The 25,437-nt window shown below is 40.4% G+C and overlaps 1 protein-coding gene across 38 annotated transcripts in view; it reads left to right on the top strand.

The window, feature by feature from the left end:
• Positions 1-25,437, top strand: part of ARFIP1 (ARF interacting protein 1) — a 123,332-nt gene that overhangs the window by 73,072 nt on the left and 24,823 nt on the right. For 12 of the 38 annotated variants that reach the window (XM_070047390.2, XM_008267316.5, XM_089302335.1 and 9 more), the window contains 3 exons: positions 3,791-3,886; positions 5,668-5,780; positions 13,077-13,298. The exons of 5 other annotated variants lie outside the window; for them this stretch is intronic. In XM_070047390.2, the coding sequence (XP_069903491.1) occupies positions 3,791-3,886; positions 5,668-5,780; positions 13,077-13,298 (431 nt within the window). Of the gene's footprint in view, positions 1-2,289; positions 2,372-3,790; positions 3,887-5,667; positions 5,781-13,076; positions 13,299-25,437 lie in introns of all 38 variants that reach the window. 21 more of the 38 variants (XM_070047392.2, XM_070047396.2, XM_070047395.2 and 18 more) reach the window with 4 other exon arrangements.

Genomic DNA, 25,437 nt, shown 5'->3' with positions numbered 1-25,437 from the left:
ATTCTTCCCAGCAACAAGTTGTGATAACTTAAGTAAGATGTTGCTAACCAGGAAAGCTCCTTGCAAGATGCCAGGCCTGGGGTGTTTACTGGGCGCTTTCATATAGGCATCCTCTGTCTAGCTCTCATCAAGTCTAGACTTCCAGAAGAAAGCAGGTGCTCAGCCCAAACCACATTGTTTGTATAAACAGTTTAGTCACAGTGAGCCACTCTTAATCATTGTGGGCGTGAAGGGAGTCCTCCCAAAGTGCAGGTTCCCAGGCCACAGAGCAGAGCTCTCTTAGAATAGGCAGTTGTAGGGCAGCCATTTGGCACAGCTTTTAAGACCCTTCTTGGGATGTCCACTTCCCGTATAGGAGGGCCTGGGTTTGAGCCCCAGCTCCGCTCCCCATTCTAGCATCCTGCTAATGCATACTCTGGGAGTCAGTTCTGCCACTCACATGGAAGACCCATTTTGGATTCCAGCTCCTGCCTTCACCTCCCGTAGCCAACCTTGTAGGTATTTGGGGGACTGGACAAGTAGATGGGAGAGCTCTGTCTCTCTGATAGTTTCTGTGTCTGTCTCTCTCTGCCTTTCAAATAAAATAAGTAAAACAATAAAAATATGCAGTTAGACCTATGCATAACTGTTTTCTATACACATCCCATATATATACTCATGTCTGTTTTTAATAAAAGGGGAAAATATGACTTTTTAAAAACACTCTTTCCTGTAATAACTTAATTTTTTTTTTTTTTTTAATTTGAGGGCAGCCACAGGAGAGAGTGAGTGAGCACTCATCCACTGGTTTATTGCCCAGATACCCACAATGGCTGACTGGACTGCACCAGGCCAGAGCTGGGAACTGGGAACATAATCCAGGTTTTGTATGTGGGTGGCAGAAACCCAATCACTGGAGCCATCACTTGCTGCCTTCTAGGATCCCCATTAGCAGGAAGCTGATTTCAGAGCTGAGCTGAGAGAAAACAAACAAGAATATTCACCACTAGGCCAAATGCCCACTCCTGTAGTAACTTTTCATTTTTACATGAGCAAAAGAATGTAAAACCATGTAAATATTTGGGTGTGGAAAAATAGATAATTTTCTTGATAGAGGTCTTATTAAAATATGTAATGTTCGGCTGAGTATATTTTAATACTACATTTTAATTTAACAGAATGAAAAATGATCCCTGTGCCTGTGCAATTCTTAGCCGTCTTGCAGATAATAGTGTTCTATATTTTTTATTGTAGTATTGGCAAATGCTGTATTCAAGAACAATTTAAATTTTGAAATGTGTTCTTCAATATACAAATCCTGGAAACAGGCTAATCCAGTAGGATTTCTTATACTGTGAAATGGGCTATCTAATGACATAATTTTTTCACTGTTCATTCTTATTTTTTAAATAAAGCTATGGTAGTGGAAATTGAATAAATCAAGGTCAGAAGAGTGAAGTATGCTTGGCACCTGGGTTTTGTTTTAATGGGAGCTTTGGTCATTGAACACACATTCATACTCCTAAATTTCTGTCATTGACATGAAACAGAGCTGATTCTCCAGATTTAGTCAATTAGCAAGATCTTGGCTTTTTTTTTTTTTTTTTTTTTTTTTTTTTTGACAGGCAGAGTGGACAGTGAGAGAGAGAGACAGAGAGAAAGGTCTTCCTTTGCCGTTGGTTCACCCTCCAATGGCCGCCGCGGCCGGCGCGCTGCGGCCGGCGCACCGCGCTGATCCGATGGCAGGAGCCAGGAGCCAGGTGCTTTTCCTGGTCTCCCATGGGGTGCAGGGCCCAAGCACCTGGGCCATCCTCCACTGCACTCCCTAGCCACAGCAGAGGGCTGGCCTGGAAGAGGGGCAACCGGGACAGAATCCGGCGCCCCGACCGGGACTCGAACCCGGTGTGCCGGCGCCGCTAGGCGGAGGATTAGCCTAGTGAGCCGCGGTGCCGGCCTAAGATCTTGGCTTTTTAAGAGTTATTTTTTATTGGGTATTGGTGAATGTAACAACTAAATTAGTAGTTTAAAGGATTATAATATTGAAGAAATAGAGAAGTGATCATTACTTTTGGAGGTTAAAATAAAAAAGCTACAGGCCTAGTTAGCCTCAGCACCAGATCATTTGCCATTTTAGTTTGGGAAGTTATGTACCATTTGTGTTATAGATTAGACACCTCTCATGTTGTGCTGTGGTGGAAGTTCCTAAACAAGATTAATAGATTGTAATAACTAGAGCAATAGAGCGCTGTTTCTAGGGTTATGGAGATGTTGAACTATGGTGGACTTCATTTATTTAACATTTCCTTGTAGAAACCTGGGTGCCTTGGATAATAGAGATACAGTTGTTCCTTAAATGGTGGACTAGATACCACTTAAAATACCTCTCAATTCAGTGAGTAACTTACGGATTAGTATTTTCTGTGTTGAGTTTAATAACATATCGTTGTGTGGATTCAGAACATCTGAATCTCTAATAAGGAATTGCTTAGCCTTGCCGAGCCTCGTGTTTCTTACAGTGTAATGTGAAAGTTTAGTCTATCAGATGTTTGAAGGTTATGTGAGATCCAATCCAAATTAAGGTGACTGATTCTACACCAAAATGTAGTAACTAAAATATGGCCAGTTATTATTAATTATAAGAGCGTAGGTTTGATTCTTTCCCATTAGACAATTTAGTTATGAATTTGATACATGTTTTCTAGAGAACTGGGGAAAGAAAGTAATTGAAGTAAAAGTACATTGCAGACATCAGAGCATCCTCAGCTCAATGTGAAAGGACTCTCCGGAATCTTTTCAACTTCTCAGCGATTACTCTCTTTTCTTTGATTTACTCCTGGGCAGTAGAGACAAGGTTGGGTGGTGGTTCTTACTCTGCAGATAAATAAAGCTCAGGAATGTTAAGTGATTTGCCAAAATATTTCTGACACTATGTGGTAGATAAAGCCAGAATTTCAGACCCAGGAACTCAGTTGTGTTTCATTCAAAAATTGTCTTCTTTGCTCGGGTTCTTAAGCTTGGTTGTGTTTGAGAATCATCTAAGAAAAGCGTAGAAGCCTGTTCTCCTGAGGAGCAGTAGATCTTGAGGAGCTCCCCAAGTGTGTTTTAAAACCTCCAGGAGTGATTCTTGTGATCAGCACTTCTCAGACTTCCAAATACATGCAGATCACCTGGGGATCTTGTGAAAATGCAGGTTCTGGGTCAGTAGGTCTGGGCGGGGGCCTGAGGAGTTTGCATTTCTAACATGCTCCCTCCCCATGACTTGGTTGATGGCCGGGCACAGGCTATGATTAGCAGTGATCTATGCTGTGTGACATTTGATTTGTGATTTGAAACTTTTGGCAAGAATTCCTGTGAAGGCTAGAATTCATTCAGATTTCTATAACAGAGATTAAAACATACTTTAATATCCCTTACATCACTTTGGATTTTTGAATTTTTTTTTCCTTCATACGAAAGAGTTGCAGGTTATGAAATGTTTACTTAAGCTTTAAATTATTCAACCATGGGGCTTTTAACCATATTCTAGTCATTGATTTTGGAAATAAGAGTCCAGGCAAAGTTTTGTTTGGAAGTGATCTTGCCAGATTTTTTTTTATAGTTAATGTGTTTTGCTTGGTTTTGATAGTTTGATGAAAAGTTTATACAAAAACTCAGCCTGCTAGCATCCATTTGTTAGTCACTTCCTGTGAGAAAACAAAAATATTCATTCCAGGGATTTTGTCCTAGTGTTTGAATATCTTAAAGGAAGTGTCAGTAAATCTGTATGGCGGAGGAAAAGGATTTTCACAGTTGCATGTTTGCCCCTTTTCAGGTTCCCCAGCACCACCACTGCCGTCTGTTATGTCTCCTAGCAGGGTGGCAGCTAGTCGACTGGCTCAACAAGGAAGTGATCTAATTGTTCCTGCAGGTATTCACTGCACTGATTGGATAAAGCCCTTCCTGCTACTGCTGAAGCTAACTAACTCAGTTTCATAATCACTTGCTTTGTATTCTTAGGTGTGTGTTGTTCTGGCTTTTTTGGTGGCTGCTGCTGCTTTTCTTTTTGAACAATGAGGGAAATAATCTTTCTAGCCATAGCCTGTCTTTCTGGCCTTTTGGAATAATGAGGCCCTATCTCAAACCTGAAATCCATCTTACGGTGAAAACCTTGTAAACTTTGATTTGTTTTAAATCATCCCTTCTTTTCTCTGGGAAATGTAACTTCATTTACTTTTCCTTAAACTTCCAGCTTTGCAGCTCTGCCCTCTGTTTGCAGTTAAACAAAAAAGGAACCTTCAGCAGTTGAGTTGTTTATTATTGCAAATGGGTCAACTGGAAAAAGTTGTGTCGTCTTATTTTCAGCCTCAACTTATAGTTTGCAAATTGCAACAAAATACCATGTAATTTACGAGTTATTCTCAGTGAAAAATACTTGGGGGAAAAACCATCAATGTCTTTGCGTTGAATTTACTCTGCACTTCATTTTTGCTGGGCTATAAAAATGGGGGAAAATAAACTCCACATTTCTTTTTATGTGAAATGTTAGCATTTATATTTTGTGTCTGAGAATTTTTGAAATTCTTAAATGCATTTGATTTGATCATAGACTGCAGTGAAGCTGTGGCAATGGGTGCTCTGGCTACAGGAGTAAGTGAGGGAAGGGAGTTTTCCTGACTCCAGTTTTTTAAAATCATTTTTACAACTTTTTCACTTTTCCTTACGTCAGTTGTGTTTTTCAAATTATTAGAAGATTTCCATCCCAAATTATTAGCATCATAAACCATGTAGTAGTAGAGTTGGTTTATGTCATAAATTCTTAATTGTTGGAACAGTACATCATGAGAGCTTTATACTGCCTTTGTTAATTATGTCCTTTTTTTCCCTTCTTTTTTAACTTTTTTCTTGTCTCTGGAGTAAAGAAGTTCAGTACAATGTAGGTCTTGTTTCAAACCAGCCTTTCATTCTGGTGGGGGTGTTGGGGTTTGAAATTTTTTTTTTCATATATAGTATTCCCCTCTTCATTATTTTCTTTCTAAACTTCTATTTGTTTATTTACTAGAGAGGCAGAGACTGACAGACAGAGCTCCTATCTACTGGTTTACTTCCCAAATGTCCACTGGCACAGGCTGGGGCAGTGCTGGAGCTGGGAGCTTGGAACTCAGTCCAGGTCTCCCATGTGCATGGCAAGTACCCAGTTATTTAATCCATCACACACTGCCTCCCAGGGTGCATATTAACAGGAAGCTTCCTGCTAATGCACACCCTGTGAGGCAGTGTAAGTATGGCTCAAGAACTTGCGTCCCTGCCACCTGCATAGGAGACCAGGATTGAGTTCTGGGGTCTAGCCTCAGCCTGGCCCAGCAAGCATTTGGGGGGTGAGCCACCAGAGGGAAGATCTCTCTCTGCCTGTCTCTGTCTTTAATTATCTCTCAGCCTTTCAAAGAAATATTTTTCTTTTTAAAGAAAAAGAACAGGAGACTGATTGCAGTGGAAATTTTTTTAAAAAAGACAAACCACATGCCATTTTGTGTTGAATGGACAAAAATTTTTTGAAGTGATCAGGAACTTAGCCACAGTGATTCTAGGAATTTCTAGTTTTTCACTTTGTGGGAACCTGTTTCATTTTTTAAATACCTAAATAGTTTGAACAGCTTCAGTGTTTTCTTTTCCTATTTATCTGGTTTGTGTTTTTATCTTATGATCATGCAGGTGGTCAGAGAACACAGACAAAAAGTGGACCAGTTATTCTAGCAGATGAAATTAAAAATCCTGCCATGGAAAAGTTAGAACTTGTTCGAAAGTGGAGTCTAAACACTTACAAGGTTTGTAAATTTTAAATGCCCTAACCTATCTTTTCTATGTTATTACACTGCATTTCTGTGAATATATGGTAGAGGATAATTCTGTGAATATATGGTAGAGGATAATGTAAATACATTTAGAAAATATTTATTGATCTTTACATATAATTTAAAGAGTTAGGGGCCAGCGCTGTGGCGTAGCTGGTAAAGCAGCCGCCTGCAGTGCCGGTATCCCATTTGGGCACCGGTTTGAGTTCTGGCTGCCCCACTTCTGATCCGGCTCTCTGCTATGGCCTGGGAAAGCAGTGGAAGATGTCCCAAGTCCTTGGGCCCCTGCACCCATGTGGGAGACCTGGAAGAAGCTCCTGGCTCCTGGCTTTAGATCGGTGCAGCTCTGGCTGTCGCAGACAGTTGGAGAGTGAACCAGCAGAGGGAAGACTCTCTCTCTCTGCCTCTCCTTCTCTCTCTGTGTAACACTGACTTTCAAATAAATCTTTAAAAAACAAAAGAGTCAGTACGGACGTATGAAGAAGCTACAGAAATGCTTATTAGCTGGCAGATAGTGTACTGCCTGGGAATACATTTAGCCACAGGGCAGCTGTATCTGTATACTGTATTCTGCTTGGGGCCAGAATGTCTCAGCTTTCAGAACTTTGCAGATTTTGGAGTACTTGCATAGACTTTAACAATTGAGCATCATCCCTAATCTAAACATCCAAAATCCCAAATGTTCCAAACTCCAATAATTTTTGAACATCATGTTGGCACTCAAAATGTTGTGGATTTTGGGTTTTGACTGAGGGATTCCCAACTGTGTGTTTTTGATACTTATAGCAGCTGAAGGCCAAGAAAAATATATTCTCTTTAAATAGGAAATTCTCTCATCTTACTTTAATGACACCAAATTGCAAATTATTTGGGATTCAGAAGTTCATAAGAGTTCATTAACATTGTTATTTGCATTGCTTCAGAGTAACTGGTGGTTATTTTCTAATGCTCTCTGTAAAACAAATAATCAAAATATTTAATCCTTACTGTATTTGATGTATTATAAACAGCAGAAGCTCCACATTCACTTGGCATCTTTGAATCTGAACAGGGTCGAGGCAGTAGAGTTCGTGGAGTTGTTAAGTGCATCCGAGTCCTAGCAGTTCAGGTTAGAGCATTAACCACAACTCTGTATTTGTGGACTGGCTATGGGTCTAGTGTTTGGTAAATTAAAAATTGCCTGTTTTGTTTTTTTTTTTTTTTTTATATATAGAACAGGATTCTCATGGGTCTTTCCTAGAGCAATTAATATAGAATTTATTTTTTGGTTAATACTTTAAAAATACAATCTGAAAATCTGTACAAAGGTATGGATTTTCTGGGGCAGGTATTGTGGCCCAGCTGATTTTAAGTAGCCTCTTGGGAGCCTGCGGCCCATATCAGAGTGCTGATTCTAGTCCCAGCTGCTCTGCTTCCAGTCCTGCTGTCTGCTAATGTGTCTGGGAACAGCAGGTGATGGGTCGGGTACTTGAGTCCATGCTGCCCACGGGGGAGACCCGAGCTCCTGGTTTTAGCCTGGCCCAGCCCCAACCATTGTAGGCATCTGGGGAGTAAAGCCATGGATGGAAGAACTCTCTTCTCTGTATTTCTATCACTCTGCCTTTCAAATTACATACATACATAAATCTTTTATGTACTCATTTTTTCTTAGGATGGCAAATGTCTCTCTGTGAAAGAGACTTAGCTAATGTCAGTGTGGAATCTGAGAAGTGGCCGATGGTAGTCTTTAAAAGTATGAACTCATCGCCCCTTCTGTTCTCAAGGATGTGGACTCTCCCACTCCATGCGTTGTTTTGCCTTTGTACTCCTAGCAGTTCACCGTCTTCTTGCTGACATACTCAGTCAGTCATAAATCCTGTGAATTCTACTTCCTTAATATTGTTTCCCGTGCTCTCCTTTTCTCCGTCTCAGCTTTCACAGCCATAGTTCGTGTTATTCCTCTCACAGAGTACTGTGAGAGCTTCTCAGATTCTCGTAGAGTACATGTTCTGCTCTGCCTGACCTGATTCACTGTTGCCTCAAATCCTTCACGCTGTCTTTAGAATGCCATGCATCGGACCCCTGGCTGCCTTTCCAGCTGTAGCTCCCGCTACTCTCTCCTATCTGTGGACCCAGTGAGCCATACAAAATCACCCCAGGATTTCCTAAACAATCTGTGGTTTCGCACATGGCCATGGCTTTGTTCAGGAGACTGTTTTGCCTGCAGTTTGGGATTTCCCTTCATTTCACTTGTTTGTCTCTTGTACTGAACCTGAACTTCATTCATTTATCTATTACATTTATTTATTCAGCCATTCCTTTGTTCGTTTACTCATGAAATTTGCCTCTCAATATTAGTATTCTAGGTCCACACATTTTGAACTTAAAAAAAAAAAAAGGCCTTACATCTGAACCAACTTCTAGTAATTACAAACCTAGTTCTTTAAGTTTTTGTTCATTTGAGACTTCCTCTTATGTCATTTAGATGGTGTTTTTCTTGTTCTTTTATCTGTTTGTTTCAGTATGTATGTTACTGTTTGTTCCTTTTCTTCCATGTCTTACCTCGACAATAATCTGTTGAGTCATACAGATTCTATATTTATCTAACATACCACATTCAGCCTTTTGTCATGTTCTTGTTAATAAAAATGATCATTTGGCCGGCACCGCGGCTCACTAGGCTAATCCTCCGCCTGCGGCGCCGGCACCCCAGGTTCTAGTCCCAGTTGGGGTGCCGGTTCTGTCCCGGTTGCTCCTCTTCCAGTCCAGCTCTCAATGTGGCCCGGGAGTGCAGTGGAGGATGGCCGAAGTGCTTGGACCCTGCACCCGCATGGGAGACCAGGAGGAAGCACCTGGCTCCTGGCTTTGGATTGGCATGCCGGCTGCAGCACGCCGGCCAGTGGCCATGGGGGGGTGAACCAACGGAAAAGGAAGACCTTTCTCTCTCTCTCTCTCTCTCACTGTCTACTCTGCCTGTTAAAAAAAATAAAATAATCATTTTAAAAAATTTTATACACATGGTATATTATGTAAAGGAGGCATCATTTTCCTAAAAATGAACACTTTAAGTGAATTTTTTTATCAGAGCTTAATTTGGATATTTCAGTCTAAGTCAAAAGAGGAAAAGTCCTGACTTAACATGATTTCATGGATCTTTTAGCCCAGTGTGTCTAGGCTGACTTTCAACCAAAAGAAGCACAGTATGCAATGGCCTTAGTGGGTCTATGTAGCTTTTTTGTGCTCTTGCTTTTTTAATTTTTCAGCCCAAATTGTAGCTACTGTTGGGCATTGATTAGCATTTGCCTAATGCTTCAATACTTACTCTGATTTGGTTGATTTAGGACAAGTCTTGTTATCTATATTACTCTTTTTTTTTTTTTAAGCTTTTTTATTTGTTTATTTGAAAGGCAGACTTACAGAGGGAGAGGGAGAGACAGAGAGAAAGAGATATTCCAACTGCAGGTTCACTCCTTAAATGGCCACAGCAGCAGGATCTGGACCAGTCTGAAGCCAAGAGCCAGAAGCTGCTTTCAGGTCTCCCATGTGTGTGCCAGGGCTCAAGCACTTGGGTCATCTTCTGCTACTTTCCCAGGCACATTAGCAGGAAGCTGGATTGGAAGTGGAGCAACTGGGACTCGAAACTGGAGCCTATCTGGGTTACTGGCATCGTAGGCAGTGGCTTTATCTGCTCCCTCACAATGCTGGCCCCTATCTGTATTACTCTTGAGTAACTTGATTCTGGCTATGACTTTGATCCTTCTTTCTTTCTATATTTAATTTCTTCTGTTTCTATTCTGTGGAAAATACTTTAAGGCTTTTCCTCAGAGTATTGAGTACTTCATTTATTGGTTCTTAATTTTGGCCCAAAGACCAATTTGGTGATTAAAACTAAATATATAATAGGAAATTTAGGCCTTGAACCCATCATTTTAAATATAATCTATCTGATTTATTCACAAATGTTAAATCCAAAATTGTACTAAACTCTGCTTTATTTATTCAGTCATTCTTTTCTCTTGGTCTGTTTTTGTGTTTTCATTAGTCTGTAATAGAGTTTTTTCAAAATCTGTTTCCCTTTTTCTTTTCTTAGAATAATCTTGATTTCACAATTCATAGATGTTTGACATCTTTCCCAAACATTATATGCTATTTAAAAATGTTTAAGAATTTGCTGTTAGCATTTACTCTCTTATCAAATTAACCTTCGTTGTCTTTAAGCCAGTTCTTTTATTTTTTTCTTGTTCTATTACTTTATTCATTTATTGGTTGACTTATTTCCCCTGTCCATTTTCCTTTTATGCTCCTTTCTTCTCCATATTTCACCTTAATAGCCCTTTTTTCTGTTTGTCAGTTGTTGCAGTGAATTTTTCCTTTTGCAGGTGCTTGAATGTCTTTATTCCTTTTCTGGCATTACTGTGTGGCTCGCATTGCTGTTTAAGTACTCAGAGTACACGAGGACTGTTGTGTCAGTTCTTGAGCCAGTTTGGTGATGACTTACTGTATTTGGAGCACTGTCACTTTATTTCATCCACCTTCCTCCAAACAGACCTACCTGGGTCAGTAATTCACTTTAGCTTCCTTCTGCCCTGTAGCTTCATTTGTCTTGTTATCATCAGAACAGTCTTCTTGATTTGTGTGAAAGCTAACGAGGACTCCTAGCTTATAAGTGATCTCCATTTTCAAGAACTTTGAGGAAGGGAAGAGAACTTAGATTCTCTTCTGTTGTAAGTTTACTTTGTAATACATACCAACCTTTAGTTTAATATTTTAACTTCAGTATATTTCAGAAATCCAGTAAAAATCTATTCTTCAGGGTTCTTGTTAGAAAATTCCTCTGGAACTCTAAGTGGACGGATGGCTAGCAACTCTGTATCTTCTCACTACCAGAAGTTCTTTACAAAGCTGGGGTAGACAATCTGTAGTTCTCTCACTTTCAAATTATTTATCTTCTCTATAGAATATATAATATTACCTGTGTTACCATTCAAGCTCCTTTGTTTAAGTGTGGTTTCAAAACTTGTTTCAAGAGTCCAGGTGTATCATAATTTGCTTCACAATTAATATTACCTTATTCCCACTGTCTTAGCTTTTAGAAGCAAAAACATTTCCTCATTAAACCTTTGATCCTACTGCCTACTTGTTTTTTAAAAGGCAGATTTAGAGAGAGAGAGAGAGAGGTCTTGCATCCACTGGTTCACTCCCCAGATGACTGCAACAGTAGGGGCTGGGCCAGGCCAAAGCCAGGAGCCAGGAGCTTTCTCCAGGTCTCTCATGCGGGTGCAGGGGCCCAACCACTTGGGCTATCCTCTGCTGCTCTCAGACGCATCAGCAGGGATGCTGGATTGGAAGTGGAACAGCTGGACACAGCTGTTCCCTCTACAGCACCAGCACCTTCTGCTGCCTATCTAAACCACTGTTTCTGTGAGGGGAAAATGGCCACTCAGACAGCAGTACGCATTTCTTTCATTTTGCTCTGTTTACAATGTTTTCAGGGCATTTGGTTTCTTGACTTTGAGCAAACTATTATGAGGTTGTTGTGGAAGGTACCACATGACATTGGCTTGTGAATATAGTAAACATCTGTGGTGATATTCCAACAGGAAAATCCTAACGTGGAAGAAAAGTGTGGGAACAAGTGACCTTTCCTTTACCTTCCTACCATTTCAGACATTATTTCTTGCTGACATTTTTCTAATTAAAATCTCAGTGTTTCCAATTAAACTTTTCTTCTGTGATTTTCATCTCCCAGGAATGTTTCTGTTTTCCAGAGTAATAATTTATCCCTCTTATGTGGTTTAGACCTCTTACCTGTCCTGCCATTTTCTATAGAGTTAAGAATGTCTGTTTTGGTTAAAAAATAAATACATAAAATTAAAAATTTTTAAAAAGGTTCATAAAGATCTTTAGTTGATGACACTAGAACTGAGTCAGGAAATTTGTTTGTTTTAAACAGAAAAACATGAACAGCAGGTTTATGGATATTGGCAAGGCAACATCTCGAGAGATTTTTTTCCTAGAAAAGAAGGGTTCAGGATTCAAGCTACGGCATCCAGCATAATATAATCTCATGTTTACTCTAAAACTGATTATGTGTTTTACATACTCTGGAATACCTGTCAGGCTAATAGTTTCCTTCCATAAACAGTTTGTGAGAGTAAAGGAAAGAAGAGGAAATTTATTTCATGCATTAATTTTTACAAGTTAATTCTGTAACCAAAGCTTTGAAAGATATTAGAGCAAGTTGTTTGGTTTTTTTTTTTTTTTTTTTTTTAAGATTTATTTTATTTATTTAAAAAACAGAGTTACAGAGAGAGGTAGAGACAGAAAGAAAGGTCTTCTATCCGCTGGTTCACTTCCCAGACGGCTGCAACAGCCAGAGCTGTGCTGATCCAAAGCCAGGAGCCAAGAGCTTCTTCCGGGTCTCCCATGTAGGTGTAGGGTCCCAAGGACTTGAGCCGTCTACTGCTTTCCCAGGCCATAGTAGAGAGCTGGATCAGAAGTAGAGCAGCCGGGACTAGAACTGGCGCCCATATGGGTTGCTGGCACTTCAGGCCAGGGCTTTAACCTGCTGCACCACATTGCCAGTCCCAGCAAGTTTTAAAAATTGCAGTAATTACTACCTTTTTAGGATACTTCTGATAGCTTTTAATGATGAGCAGTGTGTTTGTACCCTATACAGTTGCCCTTAAATTTATTATTGAGTAATGAAGTTGCTTATAATTTTTTGTAAGTTACTACATCATTATTTCTAGGATGGAAGAGAATAACAACAATTTAATACTCACACGTTGGTATGTGGGAAAAAGTAAATGGAAAACTCAGAAATCTCTAATTTCTTTCCCCTACTCACTTCTCTTTCCTCCTCCTCTTTCCTTTCTTTTTACCCTTATTCCTCTGTCAGACACACAAGCCTTTTGGAAGGAAGATAGAAGAAAAAAGCACTTAGAACTACAACAGAGTAGAAATTTGATATTATTATTAAGCTGTTGTCAAATATCTGTTGTTTTAAATAATCTGTCCAAAATACATTAAGCTTAGGTGTGATTATTTGAGAGAGTCCACCTGGCAGTGTATAAGTCTTAAAATTTCCTCTGTTAATAGTTGTTAGACATGTTGGTGAACTTACTTTCTAAGTCCTGATGAACTCTTAACGATGCTAAGATTTTTCAGTTTGTATGAAGCTAGGAAATTATGTATGCCGTGTGCTCTACCATTTGTATTTTAGGTTGCTATGTATTTTTCTTTTGTTCTTTTTTCATTCTTAAACAAAGTGTATCTTTCTACTTTTAGTGCACTCGACAAATTATCTCTGAGAAGCTAGGCCGTGGCTCAAGAACTGTGGACCTTGAACTTGAAGCTCAGATTGATATATTAAGAGATAACAAGAAAAAATATGAAAATATTTTAAGACTGGCTCAGACATTGTCAACCCAGCTTTTCCAGATGGTACATACCCAAAGGCAACTGGGAGATGCATTCGCTGACCTGAGTTTGAAGTCGCTAGAACTTCATGTAAGATGATCCTAAATAACTGTTAGGGGCAGGGGAAATAGTCACAGAAGTATTCTAAGATACTTGTTGTATTTATGATTTACTGAACTCTCAATAAAATTAGAATTTTGAGACAGTAAGGCTCAACTGACTTCTCTTCAACATAGTGATCCAATTGTAATATAGAAAAAATGTCAGCTGAGGCTGGCTTCAGGAGAAGAGAACTTGGTTGGAGAGAAGGAAAAAGGACAGTATTGGCCCTGCCTGAATCTAAAAATAGCCATGGATGATTGTTTGGTATAGGGAAAAAGTAAACTAGGTACCTACTGGAAGTCTCTTCTAGTCTCCAAATGTGTTGAATAAATTGTAACTTGCTTAACTGGATTTGTGATCTACTTTAACTGAATTAATTTAAATTATGAATTTCAGACTTAAAGTTTGGCATATATCGCTGTAACTCTTTAGCAAAGCATTCTTTGCTTTTGTTTTTTGTTTTTAAAGACTTATTTATTTTGAAAGAGTTAGAGGGAGAGACAATTTCTTCCGTCTGCTGGTTCACTCCTCAGATGGCTACCAGGCCAAAGCTGAGAGCCAGGAGCTTCATCCAGGTCTCCCACGTGGGTGGCAGCCATTTTTTGCTGCTTTTCACAGGGCATTAGTAGGGGGCTGGATCAGAAGTGGAGCAACTGGTACATGAGCCAACACTCAAATAGGATGCTGGCTTCATGGGCTGTCGCTTCACCTGCTGTGCCACAACGCCGGCTCCACAGAGCATTCTTAAGAATTTCTTTGGCTATCTTAACTGACCCCTTTTATGGTTTTTTTTTTTTTTTTCTGGAGCCAAGATGTATAGATAATTACTTGCCTACAGACTTCTAACTAGAAGAATTAGATAATTTAGAGAACTAAATCACTTTGTCCTTAGCTCTGGGTGTTGATACATATCCTAGTAAGATTTCAGTTCTATCTGGGCCGTTAGACAAAAACAACTAATCTAATATTGAGAAGCTAAATGTCATAATTGCACACAATTCAAATGTGCTGTGTGCTTTATATTCAGTATACCATGTGATTTATCTATACAATACCACAAGAAATATTATCCTGATTTTATAGATGAGAAAAGTAGGACCAGGAGAGAGGTTAGATAATTTTTAAAAGATCACAAAATAAATGCTAGAACATGAATTTGTACCCGAACATGAATTTGTACCCAGGCTTGTCTATGTCTTTTAATTATCTCTTGCTATCATGTTAAGTGTAATTTTCAGAGGATTTATGGCCCAGGGAAAAATCCCTGTGATATGGAAAGAGTACTCAGGATATGGGTGTGTTACAGCATTGTTATCAGTGATGTTATACCCATTAGTCCTGTTAATAATCACAGTTAACATTAGATTGGAGGCTCATTATGTGCCAGACTATTATAAATGAATTATATTTTTATTACCTTTACTAACTATGTAAATCCTTCTTTTATAGAACTCTGAAAGATTATTCTTAAGAATTTAAGCCTGTTGTTTCCAGTTTTAATTTTTGTTATGATTTGAGCATTGCTAACTCTTTGTAAGGAGTGATATTTTGTGAAGTCTTCTAATGAAAAAATTTACTTTTTAAAATGAGAATAAAACTTTTGTCTTACAACTGCAATATGGGTCCATTGGATCTTTTTATAACTCAGAGATACCAGATGGAATCTTAATGATCATATTTTACTATGTCAGGATATTTTGCTATTTCATCACCTTAGGAATTATTTCATCATTACTCATTGGTTATTTCTAACCATGCTAAAAATGGCTACGATAATAAGAAAACAAGAGAATACTGGAATTGTCTAGAAGAATGAGTAAAGTGAAATAGTTTTTGTTTGCGTTGCCAAAAGGAAGACCAGCGAAAACACTGCTGGTAAACTTTTTTTAAAAAAATGTTCATGAAACATAATTGAGAACTTAGAATTTTTTCATTTACTGCCTGTATGGCAAAGAGAAGACAAGGCCAGAAGAAGACAAGTCCACTGATTAAAATTCATCTCATCCAAAAAACACCTTCATGGGAACATCCAGAATGATATCTGACTGGGTACTGTGCCCCTGCCATATTGACCTATAAAATTAGCTATCACAAGTGTTTCTGTGTATTTAGTCATTCAGTATGAATGAGTCCATTGTGTAAAAGTTTTCTGCAAGAACCTGGACCATTTCATTTTGCTAAAAAAGAGATTTTATATTCAGGAAACTTTTATGATTTTTTAAAAAAGGTTTATTTATTTATTTATTTGAAAAGCAAAGTTACAGAGAGCCAGAGAGAGAGAGAGAGTCTTCCATCTGCTGGTTCATTCCCTATGTGGCCACAACGGCCAGAGCTGGGCTGACAGGAGCCAGGAGCCAGGAGCTTCTTCCCAGTCTCCTTCGCAGGTGCAGGGGCCCAAGCACTTGGGCCGTCTTCTACTGCTTTCCCAGGCCATTAGCAGGGAACTGGATTGGAAGTGGAGCATCTGGGACAAAAATCAGTGCCCTTTTGGGTTGCTGACATTGCAAGGGCGGTTCTACCTGCTATGATACAATACTGGCTCCAGACCGTACTTAATTTCTTTTTTTTTTTTTTTCATTTAAATTTGTTAGGTTTTTTTTTAAAGATTTATTTCATTTATTTGAAAGACAGAGTTAGAGAGGTAGAGACAGAGAGAGAGGTCTTCCATCCGCTGGTTCACTCCCCAGATGCCCGCAATGGCCGGAGCTGCGCTGATCCAAAGCCAGGAGCTTCTTCTGGGTCTCCTACGTGGGTGCAGGGGCCCGAGGACTTGGGCCATCTTCTAGTGCTTTCCCAGGCCATAGCAGAAAGCTGGATCGGAAGAGGAGCAGCTGAGACTAGAACTTGTCGCTCCCCCTCTTCGTGGAGGAACGACACAGGACCCTGTGCTGTTCTTTTGTCTGCTCGGCCTTCCCCGGGTTTGTTGCTGGTTCTTCCCAGGTTGGCTACCGTCCCTTCCACCTCCGTGGAAGGGGCGGTTCCCCCTGCCACCTTCCCCACTTCCGCGGGGGAGCGGCACACCGCCGGCCGGCTCTCTCGGGGGCTGCTCAGGTGTTCCCCTTAGATGTTCCTGGTGCATGTTGTCTCTCTCCTCCTTTATAGTCCTCTTCCACCAATCCCAACTCTGCTACCCACACGCCGAGTACACTGCTCTCCTCCAATCAGGAGCAGGTCCTACAGTTTATTGGTTGAACTGGAGGCAGCTGTGTAGAAGCTGTTTCCTCCTCTCCCAGCGCCATATTGTGGGAGAGCAGATGCATAGAATAAGTCTTAATTCCAGTAACTTAGTCTAGTCTGAGTTGCTCCCAGTTGCTCTCCACAAGAACCAGCGCCCATATGGGATGCCAGTGCTTCAGGCCAGGGCATTAACCTGCTGCGCTACAGCGCCGGCCCCCATACTTAATTTCTAAAGAAAGACAACAACAAGTAATATTTTCACCTAAAATGCTATAGCTAGCCTGCATACAAAGAAAAACTCGTTCCCCAGAAAAACATGTAAAGTCTCTGGATGATGTTCATTTTTTTGCCTTGGTATCCTATAACTTAAATATTATGATGTAAAAAGTTAACAACGCTTCTGAGTGGGTGTGTAGCCACCTGATTCCCGTGTCAGTTTCTAACTGAACAGACTCCATGCTCCCAGTAATTCAGACCTTGGGAGGCAGCAGTCATGACTCAGATGACTGGGTTTCTGCAATCCACATGGGAGAACGGGGTACCGTTCCAGCTCCCAGTTTTGACCCTGGTCCAGCCTTGGACATTGGAGATATCTGGGGGAATGAACCAGCAGCTGATGGAGCTCTTTTTCTTTGCCTTTTTGGATAAATAAATAAAATCATAAGGAAGCTAATAATATTTAAATACTATGGTATAAATATTAATATATTTATATTACATAATAAGGGGATAAACAGAAAGAAAACAAAGATAACTGCTTTACACACACACACACATGCACTCATAACCAAATAAAGGGGAAAATACTGATAGGAATTACAGTCCCCATTTCTGCAAATGGTCGTAGCTGGTATTATAGCTACACTCTTCCACCTATTCCATACTCCATTTGCCCTTAGCAAGTATCTCAGCCTGTCATGGTTCTTTCCTTGTCGGAGTAACCAGAGCATTCTTGAAGGGTCTGGGCTTTATAAAGTAGTCCTGCCTGAAATGGATTGTTAGTTTTCCATTGACACTCCTCACAGCATGATTATACTGAGAGACACTCCAAGGAATCTTCTGTATTTCTGATATACTCTTTTTTAAGCTCTGTTGTAGAATAGCAGTATAGTTTCTCCTTGGTCATCAGCTCAGTCATGCCAACCAGCAAAGTCACTCTCTTCATTGCCTGTTGATTGAGAGGCACAAGGAGCCCACAGTATGGAGTGGCAGCCTCATCCTCCAGTTCAGTGGAATCATAGTCCCGTCTCTTGATAGAAGCATTCCTCCCTTTGGCAGTGAAATCTCTGGACTAGCAGAGAACAGGGTCATAGGGACAGGAAGCAGGAATTCTGGCAGAGGCTCGCTAGAGGTAATAGTAAGCAATTCCACTCCCGTTTCCTTTCCTTGATTCCTGAACCCATGAGCCCTGGCAGTGGGACATGGTAGCATCACAGAAGAGGCCCTTCCACTGTTGCATCAGGACAGCTGCTTCAGGACGATGGGGACATGGCCCAACCAGTGACTTCCTTGAGCCTGGGCCTGTTGCTGGCAGTTCATTCGCTTTGAAGTGGGTTTCTGGATTGGAAGCAGTGCCGTGAGGAGTTGCTGTGCTGGCAGATAGGCATTCTGTAAGTCCACGGATAGTGATCGTGGCAGAGGCATTATAATCCTGCACACGTCTTCCAGGTTTTTTTTTTTTTTTAAGTAACAATTTTATTAAGATATAATTCACATATCGTAAGGTTCAACCTTGTAAAGTTTATGATTCAGATAATAGGCATTCATAAAAGATCTCCCTTTAGGAGATTTTTCTCTTTTACTGTTTAGTGTATTCACAGAGTTGTCTGTCAACCACCACTATCTAATTCCAGAACATTTTCATCACCCTTAAAAGAAACTCCACACCCATGCTCCTCTCCCTGCAGCTGCTGGAAACCACTAGTCTGTTTTATATCTATATGGATTTGCATATGGACATTTGGAATTACACAGTATGTGGCCTTTTGTGTCTGCCTTCTTTCACTTAGCCTAGTGTTTTCAGGATTCATCCGTGTCCTATTATTGTTAGAACTTCATTTCTTTTTATGGCAGAAGAATGTTCCATTGTGTGGCTATAGCACATTTTGTTTTCCATTTGTCAGTTGATAGAATTTTGTTTCTACTTTTTGATCATTATGAATAATACTGTTGACATTCATGTACACGTTTTGTTTAGATATATGTTTTTATTTGTCTTGAGTGTATTCTAAGTCCGATAGTGATTCTCTGTTAAGGAGGAGGGCTGGCCCATTTACATCCTCAGCAGCATCGAAAGGGTTCCAGTTCTTCCACATTGTCGGCTACCAGCCTGACATCTGCTTCTGCTAACAGCCATCCTAATGGATAAGAGTAGTGTATCATTGTGGTTTACATGAAACTTCCCTGATGCCTGACAATGTTGGGTGTCTTTTCATGTGATAAATGGCCATTCATGTGATAAATGGCCATTTGTATAACTTCTTTGGAGAAAGTCCTATTCAAATCCTTTGCCATGTTCTAGGTTCTTAGATGACAGTGGAGCATTCAAATCACATTCCCTGTTTTGAGTACATACACCTTCACAAACAAGACTTTGGAATGAAATCTGAGTGTGCTGTGTTTAAATGCTTACTGAATCTACTTCAAATTATTTTTCATTTCTTTTTTCCATAAATTATAAAACTATTCAGGAATACAAGAGTCTGGTAAACCCAAATGGTAAATGTGGTGGCTGTTTTTCCTAGTCTATTGAGTGTTAAGAAACCTAACCCCTGGGCTGAGTTGTGGTACAGCAGGCTAAACCACTACCTGCAGTGCTGGCATCCCATGTGAATGGTGGTTTGAGTCCTGGCCATTGTGGCCATTTGGGAGTGAATTGGTGGATGGAAGATATCTGTCTGTCTGTCTATCCATCTATCCATCTATCTAACACCCCCCCTCCTTTTCCCTCTCTCTCTCTCTCTCTCTCTCCCTCCCTCCCTCTCCGTCCTTCTCCCTTTCTAACTCCAGCTACCTTTTGAATGAATAAATCTTAAAAAAAATATATGGAGAAGAAAGGAAAAGGAGAAAAACCTACCCCAAAGTCACATAACTAGTAAGTTGTAACAGTGGAACTCCCAACTCAAGACATCTTGCTCTAGTTAGGTCATCCTTTCATTTAATTAGCTTCTGCAATGTGAATCTATACACTAACTTGACCTCTTCCTTCTTTCATGGCTGATAGTCTTGCATCTCTTGTCTCTCTCCCCCAATGTTCAGTGGATTTACTTTTCTGAAATTTCTGACTGGTTTTGAGGTACGATTTGTAGAGTGCAGTGATGAAGAACTGGGGTCTATTACCTTCTCCCTTGTGCTGTATTAATTGAAAGCCTTGGAAAACTCTGAACACAGGGCTTGACACTTAATGCAGTGAATAAACGATGATGGTTGGGATTGAGGCACTGGGAGTTAAGGAAGAATTTAAAAAGTGGTCCAAGTCCTTCATTTTACAGGAAAAAAAAAAAAAAACAACCAATGTTTAGCAGTAAGAAAGTCAAATCTCCTGAAAGGGTTAAGAAATGATCTTTTAAGTAATGCCTGTCACTTGTCAGAAATTTCATATAGATTATTCAGACTTCCCACTAAACTGTAAGGAACACACAAAAATTTGAGTTATTCCTGAAAGATACAATTCCAGTGCAGAATTGAGATTTGAATTAGATGTGAACCTTCCCAAACTGGACTTCTGTCTTTTTGTCACATGCCTTCTGCCTTCTGGTTCTCATGTGCCATGTCATCTCAGTTATATTTTATTTTCTCAATCTAGAGGGTAATGTCTACATCAAGTTCATGGAAGTTCACTCAATCCATATTACTGTCAGTTACCAATTAGAACTTGTGATTCTAATTTTCAGCTAGTCTATATGGTTTAAAATAAGCCATTTGTTGTTAATTAGATTTTTTTTATTTTTATTATTATTATTTTTTTGACAGGCAGGAGTGGACAGTGAGAGAGAGAGACAGAGAGAGAAAGGTCTTCCTTTTGCCGCTGGTTCACCCTCCAATGGCCGCCGCGGGCGGCGCACTGCAACCAGCACACCGCGCCGATCCGATGGCAGGAGCCAGGTGCTTATCCTGGTCTCCCATGGGGTGCAGGGCCCAAGGACTTGGGCCATCCTCCACTGCACTCCCTGGCCACAGCAGAGAGCTGGCCTGGAAGAGGGGCAACTGGGACAGAATCCGGTGCCCCGACCGGGACTAGAACCCAGTGTGCCGGCGCCGCAAGGTGGAGGATTAGCCTAGTGAGCCGCGGCGCCGGCCTAATTAGATATTTTTTATTAAATCCAGTCAGGCCCTCCCATTTGTTCCTAGTACATAAATTTAGTGAGAAATGATAATTTCTATCGAGTAAATATTGAAAATGATGTAGGAACTGCTAAAGAAAAAATTTAAATATTTTAAACCTCTGCTACCTCTTGGTATAAAGCAACCACATTTTAAAATGTATTTTAATAAACAATTATATATATTTATGGGATATAGTGGGAATTTGTTATATGTATACATTGTACCATGATCAATCCAGAGTAATTAGCATTTCCATCTCTTGAAATGTTTATGATTTTTTCTGTTGGGAACTTTCAAACTTGTCTCTTCTAGCTCTTTATAAAAATGCATACTAAACTGTTGTGAACTGTAGGCTACTCTGCTGTGTCAAAGTACATGAGAGCCCATCCTTTTGACTGTATTTTGGGCTGCATTAGCTGACTTCTCCCCCCACCCCCACACCCGCACTGTTCCTAGCTTCTAGTGACCACTGTTCTACTCTCCACTTCTATGAAATCAACTTTTTTAGATTCCAAATATGAGTGAGAACATGTGGTGTTTGTCTTTCTGTGGCTGGCTTATTTTACTTACCATGATGCCTTTCATTTCCATCCATGTTGCTCCAAAGACAGGATTTCATTCTTTTTTTTTTTTTTTATGGCTGAATCGTGTTCTGTTGTGTATTTGTACTAGTTTTCTTTATCCATTTGTCTGCGGACACCTCAGTTGATTCCGTATCTTGGCTGTTGAGAAAACTGTTGCCATAAGCATAGGAGTTCAGGCATCTGTGATACATTGATTTAATTTCCTTTGGATATATACCCCGTCGTAGATAATGGACCATATGGTAGTTTTAGTTTTGTGAGGACCCTTCATACTGTGTTTCCTATTGATTGTACTAATTCACATTCCTATCGTCAGTATATAAGAGTTCCACTTTCTCTGCATCCCCATCAGCTTTTTTTAACAAATGTTTGTTTATTTTCACTTACTTGAAAGACAAGTGACAACAACAGAAATGCTCCGTCTGTTGATTCACTTCCCAAATGCCTGCAACAGCCAAGGCTGGGCCAGGCCACAGCTTGGAGCCCATAACTCCATCTGGGTCTCCTATGTGGGTGGCAGGGGCCCAGGCACTTGAGCTGTCATCTGCTGCTTCCCAGGATGCATTAAGAAGAAGCTGAAGGAGGAACTTGGTGTTCCAATCAGGATGCCAGTAAGGGATGCAGGCATCTCAAGCAGTAGCCTAACCACTGTGCTACACTGCCTACCCCAGCATTGGATTTTCATTTTGTTTTGTTATGCTTCTTTTTGGTTATAGCCATTCTGACTGGAGTGAGATGCTGTCTCATCATAGCTTTGATTTGCATTTCCTGGGTGATCAGTGATATTGACCATTTTTCATACACCTGTTAGCTATTTATTTTTTTAAGATTTATTTATTTATTTGAAAGGCAGAATTATAGAGAGGCAGAGAGAGAGAGAGAGAGGTCTTCTATCTGCTGGTTCACTCCCCAGATGGCTGCAAAGGCCAGAGCTGCACTGATCTGAAGCCAGGAGCCAGGAGCTTCTTCCAGGTCACCTATGCAAATGCAGGGGCCCAAGGAGTTAGGCCATCTTCCACTGCTTTCCCAGGCCATAGCAGAGAGCTGGATCGGAAGTGGAGCAGCTGGGACTCAAACTGGTGCCCATATGAGATGCAGGCACTGCAGGCAGTGGCTTAACCTGCTATGCCACAGCGCTGGCACCATTTTTGTTTTTTTATTTCTTAAATGTACTTATCTGAAAGAACAAAGTTAAAAAGGGAGAGAGACAGAGATTTTCCATCCACTGGTTCACTCCTCAGATGGCCATAATGGCCAGGGCTGGGCCAGACTGGAGCCAGGAGCCAGGAGCCAGAAGATTCTTCAAGGTCTCCCATGTTGGTGGCGGGGAAACAAACACTTGAGTCATCTGCTGCTGCTTTTCCCAGACCATTAGCAAAGCGCTGGATCGAAGTGGAGCAGCCGGGACATGAGGACATGAGCCGGCACCTGTATGGGATGACAGTGCTACAGGCCTCTGTTAATCTTTTTTGAGAAATGTCTGTTCAGGTCATTTGCCCACTTTTTGCTGCTGAACTGTTTGGGTTCCTTATATATTCCAAATATTTACTAGTTTACAAATATAGTCTTTTCTCCCATTCTATAAATCATCTTTTTATTGATTGTTTCCTTTGCTATGCAGAAGTTTCATATTTTGGTAATACCATTGGTCTTTTTCTGCTCTTATTGCCTGTGCTTTGGGTATCTTAGCCAAAAGTAGTTGTATATGCCAATGTCTTGAAGTGTTTCGCTTATATTTTCCTCTGGCTGTTTCATAGATTGATGTCTTACCTTTATTTAGGTCTTTGATCCATTTTGAGTTGATTTTTTTAATATGTTGAAAGGTAGGCTATTTAAAAATTCATTCTTCTGCATTTTGATATCCAGTTTTCTCAGTACCATTTTTCTTGTTGGTGAGATTTATTTGTTTATTTGAAAGAGTTAGAGGGGGAGAGAGAGAGAGAGAGATCTTCCATCTGCTGGTTCACTCCCCAAGTGGCTGCAAGAGCCAGGGCTGAGCCAGGAGCCAGGAGCTTCATCCTGGTCTCCCATTGGGTGATAGGAGCCCAAGCACTTGGGCCATCTGCTTCTGCTTTTCCAGGCACATTAGCAGGGAGCTGGATTGGAAGTGGAGCAGGCAGGATGCGAACCAGCACCCACACGGGATGTCCACATTGCTGGCTGCGGCAGGTTCACCCACTGTATCACGGTGCACCCTTTCTACTTTCATCTCACTGTACTCTAGTTGTAGCTGCCTGTTTTTATAAAAGCAGCCAGTAACTTCCAGGCTGCATGTATCTTAAATTAGGATTTTTGACATTTTCAAATCTAGTATGGAGTTGTAGATATTGAGAACTTCTAGAATGAACACGGTATTATAGGAGGATGGTACAGTGATACTTATTTGTTACATAGTAAGTGGAAAGGTTTCTTTCTTATCAACTACTGGATTTATTTTTTTTAGGTTTTATATTTTTCATCTTTCAGAATGATTTTTCTTTGTCTTTTATTGCTTCATGAGTATCAGTGGAAAAATGTGTTAATTCTAATATGTGATGTTAACTTTTCCTACAAGTTATAGAAATATTTTCTCTTGTACTATTCTATTGCCAGTAATGTTACTAGACTTCAGTATGTAATTTAGCTTGTAGAAATATGGTACCAAACATTGTCAACTGCTTTTTAAAAAATGTGTTGATGAGGCCAACACCGCGGCTCAATAGGCTAATCCTCCACCTAGTGGCGCTGGCACACCGGGTTCTAGTCCCGGTCGGGGCACCGGATTCTGTCCCTGTTGCCCCTCTTCCAGGCCAGCCCTCTGCTGTGGCCAGGGAGTGCAGTGGAGGATGGCCCAAGTGCTTGGGCCCTGCACCCCATGAAAGACCAGGAGAAGCACCTGTCTCCTGGCTTCAGATCAGCGTGGTGCGCCGGCCGCGGCGGCCATTGGAGGGTGAGCCAACGGCAAAAAGGAAGACCTTTCTCTCTGTCTCTCTCTCTCTCACTGTCCACTCTGCCTGTCAAAAAAAAAAAAAGTGTTGATGATTTTTTTTTTTAAGATTTATTTTATTTATTTGAATGGCAGTTATATAGAGAGAGGAAGAGATAGATCTTCCATCCACTGGTTCACTCCAGATGGCTGCAACAGCTAGGGCTGGACCAGGCCAAAGCCAGGAGTCAGGAGTTTCTTTGGGTCTCCCATGTGGGTGCAGGGGCCCAAGGACTTGGGCCATCTTCCACTGCTTTCCCAGGCCACAGCAGAGAGCTGGATCGGAAGTGGAGCAGCTGGGATGCTGGTGTCACAAGCGGTGGCTTTGCACGCTGTGCTATGTCATGTGGATTTTTTTTTATGGTTTCCCGTATATGCTTGTATTTGCAACCAGAGTCTATAAAATTTTGAAAATTGACTTTAGAATAGAGATACATGGACCTCTCTTAAATGGAAAATACTTTTAGCATAATAGATAGTTTTACTTTTCTGTTATTTACTGAACAGTTTGGTATTTCTGAATTACTGAATAGTTTGTCACCTTGAAATTTATAGCTTTATCACTAGCATTAAATTTCCATCTTTTAAGAGTCTGGTTAATTTTACATTCCATTATTTTTTTCAGCTCCGATTAAAAGGTATTTTATAACAACTAGAATTCTAAAATTGATACATCTTAAAATGTGCTGGTTTTTAAAATTTGTGCAGATGTGTGTCTAATTATTCCCTTAATCACTAGAACTTGAATGGAAGCTTTCACTGCTGACTAGGTTCGTTCCTGGCTGAATCTCAGAGTTCTGTGTCCTGTTTGCTGAGCCAAGGTGTAGCTAATTCCGAGAGAATGAGCTGGATCTGCTGTTGAGTGATCCCTCCTCAGCTCCTTAGACTTGAGCTGGAGAGTCAGTTGGTCATTAAATGTACAAAGCAATATAGATTAATATTTATACTTTGAGAGGATTCAGTCAAAACACAAAAAATTGGAGGCTATATTATGTCTGGAAGTTTCAACCAATTGTTACCTAATTTGGTTGTGAAAGTTATAGTTTCTCTGATTAATAATCTGCTATATTTTTCT

This window comes from Oryctolagus cuniculus, chromosome 8, assembly GCF_051225735.1.
Source record: "Oryctolagus cuniculus isolate XC-2025 breed Fujian yellow rabbit chromosome 8, ASM5122573v1, whole genome shotgun sequence".
Taxonomy (NCBI): Eukaryota; Metazoa; Chordata; class Mammalia; order Lagomorpha; family Leporidae; genus Oryctolagus; species Oryctolagus cuniculus.
The sequence above is the reverse complement of the archived record's forward strand: the minus strand, read 5'-3'. Positions and strand labels throughout refer to the sequence as shown.